This window comes from Rattus norvegicus, chromosome 4 (assembly GCF_021556685.1).
Source record: "Rattus norvegicus strain SHRSP/BbbUtx chromosome 4, alternate assembly SHRSP_T2T, whole genome shotgun sequence".
Taxonomy (NCBI): domain Eukaryota; kingdom Metazoa; phylum Chordata; class Mammalia; order Rodentia; family Muridae; genus Rattus; species Rattus norvegicus.
This window is the reverse complement of record NC_141537.1, coordinates 112,043,307-112,050,724: the sequence shown is the minus strand read 5'-3', so window position 1 is coordinate 112,050,724 and position 7,418 is coordinate 112,043,307. Positions and strand designations below refer to the sequence as shown.

Below are 7,418 nucleotides of genomic sequence, written 5' to 3'. Positions count from 1 at the left end.
GGAAGTTCTGATTTCAAATGCCTAAAAATATTTTGAAGCTCCCATCGACAAAGGAGTGAATATGATGGCTCATCCAGAAAGAGCGGGTCCTTTCCACACTCCCTCACCAAATTCTTCATCCCATCTCTGCTGCTTTTCACCAGTACATTCTCTGGGGATTGTGGTCTTAGGATTCAGAGACCAATAATAAGATGTAGTCAATACTTTTTGATATTGTGCTCCATTTTTACAATAAAGCACAAAGTCATGCAGAGCAGTTACCAAAGGAACCTCTGGAAAGTGCTAAGGGAAATCCTAGTTCTAAGCATTGTTCTGTGAAACAGTGTCTATGATGCATCTACTGGCATACTATGATAAATCTGTAGACAGAGCTTGTCAATGATAATGTTACACTGACTGTCTGTACATGTCCTTCATGCTGGGACACATAGAGTCTGATATTACTTAAGCCCTTCTCTGCAAATATCATCTTTGAAGAATAATATTTGGCAAAATGCAATCTACTTGAACAATCAACCTGTTATAAATTATTGCTTAAACAATTTCTTCCATGTAATTACCATAATGGTACAGATAAACAGTTTTGAACTTTCTTAAACCAGAAAAAAAATCTCAAAATTTAAATGGAAAAGAATGATATCAGGAGAAAGGTAAAAGAAATAAAAAGAAAATAATAGTGAGAACAAGTTCATCCTAAACTAAGTTGGCCATCACAATTGCAGTCACACAAGAAATTCTGCACAACAAGAAGCTACTGTATATATGAAATTCCGTCTAGATTCTCCTCATGTTTTGTGTTTCACATTCCCAGGGCAAGTATCATAAAAGACGGCTTTGTTCAGTGTTCCAAGGTTAAAGATTTCACCATGTCACAGGACAAAGATTAGGCTCTTAGCAATATTTCCTCCATAATCCTGATAGTCCTACATTTGGCTCCAATGCAAAATTAAGTATCACTAATCAGTCCTTTATACCAGGAAATTTAGAATAGCAGACTGTCAGTCTTAGAGTAAATACTTTACATTCTCCTACCAATGATAGTTTGCATTCTCACATATAATTCCTGGTAGATTTGTGTTTATCTTTCCCTGGTCCAAATGACTCTAAAGGAGCCCCCTCTATGCCAGTGCAGGGATTTGATCAGATCTGATCATACCATTCAACCAAGGCATTGTGAACTCAGACAAGGTCACCCCCTCATACAAGTGAACATGCACACTAAAACACAAAAATAAATAAAATATGAATATCAGCATTTATGTGGTCCTACATAACAAGTCAAAACTTGCAAAGTGGTTTCTTAGGTTTCTCCATTTTAGAAAAAGGAGAAAGTATAAAGAATGGAGAAACTGTGTATATATTTTGCTCAAGCTATGGCAAGACTTAAGTGTTTTAAGGTTGACTTCAAAGTCTTCTTTTTCTCTTTGTCTGACCGGGTCTTGATTACTTTTGCCTTTTATCACAAGACTCTGATGTGGGATGTGAGGGAAAATATCCTATAGGAATATTAGTGTCTCCCTAGAAATAGAACCTACAGGAGTACCTTCCTCTGCCTAAGGACCCACACAGAGAGAGCGTTGAGCCTTTCTCCATACAGCTTATAGGTATAGAGAGAAGGAGCTATACCGTTTATTCTTATGAAAACACCAGGAAAGAGATGTTCCCTTCTCCTTTAATTCTCTCATTAGTCCAAAGAGAATATGTTCTAACACTGTCAAATTTTCTTTTTGTCTCATTGTAAAGGGAATAAGAAGGTTCTAGAGTCTTTATGTCTGCACTGCTCTGGTAATTTATTTTTCCCCATTGCCAACAAATCTTAATATCATATAGATTGCATTTTAATATCAAATGTCAAGGATGATAATAACTGAACTGATAAAAATGTCAACAATTTGCCTCCACCTTCAGTAATGACTTGAGAAAACACAATGTCTTTATGTATTACAAGACAACACTCAATGAGATCAATCACAATCTTAGTTACAGTGGAGTGATAAACACATGCCATAAGGCATTGTCTATACACAAGGAACTGAGAAGCAATTGTCATGTCTCCTCTCTCATCTTGACAATCTTTGCCATTGGTCATTTGCTTTAATATTTTTGTTTCAATTTTCATATCTTTGCAAGGGTTGTATCTGGTTTGTGTTGTTTGTTTTTTCAAGTGAGCAAGAAATAAGGGGCGTAGAATTGGGTGGGTAAGAATGAGGGAAGAACTTAAGTTGGGGAAGGAGAAACTGTGATCAGAGTATATCTGATTCACATTTACAAATGCAATTTAAAGAATGGTGCACAGGGCTAGAAGATGGATTGGTAGGTAAAAATATTCTTTCTCAAGCCAGAAGCATTGAGTCCATTTGCTCTCAGGAAACTCGCTTAAAATTAATTGAATGTAGTTATACCTATTGACAAATTCATTACTGATATGGAAAAATGGAGAGGAGATAAGACAATTTCTTTGATGATTGTTAGTTTACTGTGCAACGAATATAATAGTCCCTTTCTCAATAGATAGAAAGCAACAACTGATTTCTTAAAGTTATCCTCTGATCTTCTTGGTCACTCTGTGACATTCAGACACATTTATGTGTGCTCATAACACTAATAGTGATAATATTAATGGAACACAAAATTCGAAGAGAGACTGAGGTTTATTACTGCTTTCCAAGACATGAGGACACAACTTATACAAAATTGGCTAAAGAATGATTAGAGCTCCAATGTGGACTGTAGATAGAATACACTTTTTCTACGCAAGTCTTCATATTTTGCCCCTTGACAGGATGTGCTTCAGGACAAACTAAAGCTGTTTGCTGTCTGGTAATTTTAACCTGTAAATTTGCAGACGTAGGGCAACTTCACTTCACATGTGGTATCTCTCCATCTTAGAAATCCTGGGAAGAAAAACAGGTTGTGTTACTGAGGACCATGAATCTTGGGAAATGTAATAACATACACCTCAATGTGTGGCCTGAATTTGATGATGAAAATGTGGATGCTTCACTCCTTCTTTAAAAGGGAAACAAGAATACCCTTAGGAGGGGATAGGGAAGCAAAGTTTAGAACAGAGACTGAAGGAACACCCATTCAGAGTCTGCCCCACATGTGGCCCATACATATACAGTCACTAAACTAGATAAGATGGATGAAGTAAAGAGGTGCTGGCTGACAGGAACCGGATGTTTATCTCTCCTGAGAAACATAGCCAAAATATGGCAAATACATAGGCGAATGCCAGCAACAAACCACTGAACTGAGAACGGGACCCCCGTTGAAGGAATCAGAGAAAGGACTGAAAGAGCTGGAGGGGCTTGAGATCCCATATGAACAACAATGCCAACCAATCAGAGCTTCCAGGACTAAGCCACTACCCAAAGACTATACATGGACTGACCCTGGGCTCCAAATTCATAGGTAGTAATGAATAGCCTAGTAGGGGCAACAGAGGAAGGAGAAGCCCTTGGCCCTGCCAAGACTGGAAACCAAGTGAATGGGATGGTTGGTGGGAGGGAGGTAATAGAGTGAGGATGGGGAGGGGAACACTCACATAGAAGGGGAGGGAAAGGGGTTGTGGGATGTTGGCTTGGGAACTTGGAAATGGAATAACATTTGAAATGTAAATAAGAAATACCCAATTTAATAAATATGGAGAAAAAAATAAAGAAAGTCACTCCTTCATGCCCACCAGTGTTACAGTCTTGGCCAGGAAGCCAAGAAAGAAGATGAGAGAGAGCAAGAACACATTTCACTTCCTAGCTCAGGGATTTGAGAATAGGAGCATGATTTAGGCATCATGGCTTTCTTTTTGCTTTCTTACCAGAAGATCTTGACAAGCTGCCACAGAATCCGCGGTCTAAGGCAGTAGATGGGTTCCTCTCCCAGTTGACATAATTCATTATGTCATTGTTACTCCACTCCCATCCACCTCCATTGGGTTCTCCACCCTAGTGAGGAGGTATGCAGATAAAAAGAAGGGTCCTGTAAGCTCCGCAGTTGTGAAATCATCAATGAAATCCTACATTCCCTCCCAACCTCTCAGAAATTGGTTTAATATATGTAGCTTTCAAAGCACACCAATAGAAATTGTTGTTGTCTTCACTTCTATTTATAAACACAGAAACTACTGATGGAATTAATACCCATTGATGTGTATTCAAGATATAATTGGTGCTAAATCAGCAATTTAATCTAAAATGGAAGAAAGGTGGCTATTCTATCAAGAGAAAATATAAGTTGTCTCTTTATTCTGTGTGTATTGATCCTGCAGTGTGTAGACTTTCTAAAACTGACAGAGAGTAATTCCAGTGCCTTGTGCAGACCTCTCCAAATGTCAATAATAGGCACATGATCTTCATCTGAAGTCTAGGGCTCCCATAGCACACAACTCTACAACTGTCCATGACAGTTTCCCTGGTCCTGATGTTATGCAGTGTCTGATTCCTGTCTTTTAGGGTTCTTTCTGGGGAGGCATAGACATGATAATAGCATTGAGGGGAAACAGAGAAGAGGGTGTCATACAAGAGTGGGGTCATGGAGTCCAATCCAGGTATATTGGTAGCTGTTTCCAGTGTTCTTGACCATGGATGCCAAGAATGAAGCTTCAGCTACATTGAGCACAGATACAAGGTGTCCTTCAGGTCTCTTCTGGCAGGCCAGCTATGTGAGGAACAAAATGAAAGAGGATTTAGACTTCACTGGAAGACAGAAGTAGGTAAGAGGAGAGGTTAACTTTAAAGTCAGCTCTTCATCTCAGACAGAAGGAACTAGGGAGAATGAAACCTAACATTGCCCCATGATCCACATGTATCTTCCTCTTCCCAGCACTTACTTCTGCATCAAACCAGGTCTGTGGTATCTGAAACAGGGCATAGCAGTAGGAGCCATATGCCTGGGAGCCTTTGGGGCAACTAATGCGTGCAGAGGGTATTTTCTTCGGAGAGTCTTCTCCTGGGGTGGAGTAAGATAAATAAAGCAATGGGTGAGATGAAAAGTGAGATTTAGATGGAAGGTCAAAAGAGGGATATTTTTGTAGATAATTTTTTGGAAGAAAATCAATATCAAGTTTTCCAACAGTTTTTGAAAAAAGTTTTCTAGGATGAACAGACATAGTAAGTGGTGCAGCAGTCTATTTCTCTCCTTTCCTATACATTAATTCATGACTCTACCAGTTCTGGGCAGAGAGTCTTAAATTCAGTTGTTCATAACTTCTCCCATAGAGTTCATTATTAATCATCATATTTTCCCTTTTTATCCTAGCAACATAAATTACAGCATCCTGAAGAAATGAGAAACCCTGTCTTTCCACAGTGACAGACCAACCACTTTGATACCTTCTACAACAATGGCCTGGAGGAAGACAGTATAGTAGAACAGTTGCATGCAGTTTACCTGTGTATATTTTCCTCCTAACTGCCACATGAGACTTTCTAGTCTCAATAAACTTGCAAGACTTATTGTTTCTGACAGAGATGTCTTACCTTGCACCTGTGATAAGAGCATCAGGCAGGAGAGCAGCATCCAGGACATGACTGGGAAGGCCAAGCGATGCAACATCTTAACTGTGAGGGAGGAACAGACAGAGTAACTCCAGGTACTGTGGTTAGTGAGGACATTCAGAGAGAACCAATCCTCCTGTTCTTTGATTAACTCTCAATGGAAAATTATATCACCCTGTCTCTCTCCTGTGATATAGAAATTAAGTGGAAATCAATTTTATTTCCTTCCCCTGAGATCTTCCTAAAAAGCCAGTTACAAAGCTCTGTGTTGTCTGAGGACACAGACACCTGCCCTGTGTGTGAGAGATGAACCAATGCCTACCTCTCATCATCTTTCTGCTCCTCCTTAGCTGTCTTGCAGAGATCTGGATGGTTTGTGAGGACAGAGATGGCTGTGTTTTTATAACGGGACATGAGGGAGGGGCATCATAGTAAATAACTGGAATGCGTATGCAGCCTAGGATGATGGGAAGCACTTGGCATTGGCTCAAAGAGTTTCCAAGAAAGAGCAGGTGACTTTTCTGGTAACAACTGATAATTGTCATAAATATTACCTCTTTCCTGTTAGCAGCCCTGCTTTACCTCAGGTGTGAGTGAAGTTTGAACCCTCCACACCCTTTTCCAGATACTCTGTTCTGGGAAACACAAGGAAAAAATGGTGGCATTGGGAAACACATTTTTCTGTGACATAGTTTTAAAGTTTTATTACCTGATAAGTTAAGAAAAATAAATCTGAGTGCATTTAGAATCAATTTAAAAAGTCTCACTTTTATACAGATTGCTTGAAATTCATCTGGAAGTCTAAAAATTAGTAAGAATTGAGTGGATTAAAAATTGTAGGTGTAATTTAAATGATTCAAAGTTATATATTCATACTAAAGAAAGAAATGATGATTTTAGATATGTTGATAAAGCTTCATATCATTTTGTAAAGTTAGCTTTTATTAAGTAAACATTCTTGCACAAACCTTAAGAAAAATCATATCAACCAACTTACCTTACATACATTTCTCTGAGGTTAAGAATAAGTCTCATTCATTGTCCTCTGTCCAGCTTGGTAATTTTCTGCCTTGGATATCATGTACAGACTGAGATCTCATAGGACCAGTAATCTTCTGGACCCTTTTACAATAACTGTGTATGTCTACCCTTCATTTCATAGTGAGTGTTCCTTTTCTGTTTTCACACTGTGACATTTGTACTCATGGTACCAAAAAAGGTTCCATAGCTTTCCAGGTCACCAGCCTGTGTTCTTCTTGTATACTTATAAATAGCAAATAGCCATTGTCTGGTTCTGGAGCACAGATTTGCAATCCAAACTACTCAGGATGCTGAAGTAGAAGGGTTGCAATGTAGGCACGACCTGTCTATGTGGAAGAATAAGTTCAAGGCCAATCTGGGTATCTTATTAGCAGCCTATCTCAAAGCAAGATCAGAGAGAAGTCTGAGGACAGAAACCCTGCTGTGGGCAAAACCTTGGGATGCTTCCACATTAGCACATGCGCAAGAAGACATCATGGCTTTGAAATACATTTGACTTTGTTAGCAGAAAATTAGTTAACTGAACTAAATATCAAATCTTGTGTACATTTGTTTGATAGTCTTTATGACTAACTGGAAAATCTGCAGACTGAAGGACAGCTATTGCTTTCTAGAAGAAAACAAAAACAAAAACAAGAACTGTAATATAAATGTAGCTAATGGTTTTTTTTTTTTTTTTTATTAACTTGAGTATTTCTTATATACATTTCGAGTGTTATTCCCTTTCCCGGTTTCCGGGCAAACATCCCCCTCCCCCCTCCCCTTCCTTATGGGTGTTCCCCTCCCAACCCTCCCCCCATTGCCGCCCTCCCCCCATAGACTAGTTCACTGGGGGTTCAGTCTTAGCAGGACCCAGGGCTTCCCCTTCCACTGGTGCTCTTA

At 39.1% G+C, this 7,418-nt stretch overlaps 1 protein-coding gene across 1 annotated transcript; it reads right to left on the bottom strand.

Moving 5' to 3' along the window:
• Nucleotides 1-2,632: 2,632 nt before the first annotated feature.
• Reg3b (regenerating family member 3 beta) lies at nt 2,633-5,871 on the bottom strand. The gene is made up of 6 exons (NM_053289.1): nt 5,818-5,871; nt 5,478-5,558; nt 4,829-4,947; nt 4,519-4,656; nt 3,818-3,944; nt 2,633-2,894 (listed from the first exon to the last, which is right to left on the bottom strand). The coding sequence occupies exons 1-6, from the start codon at nt 5,825-5,827 to the stop codon at nt 2,827-2,829; spliced, it is 543 nt and encodes a 180-aa protein (NP_445741.1). The 5' UTR covers nt 5,828-5,871; the 3' UTR covers nt 2,633-2,826.
• Nucleotides 5,872-7,418: the final 1,547 nt, after the last annotated feature.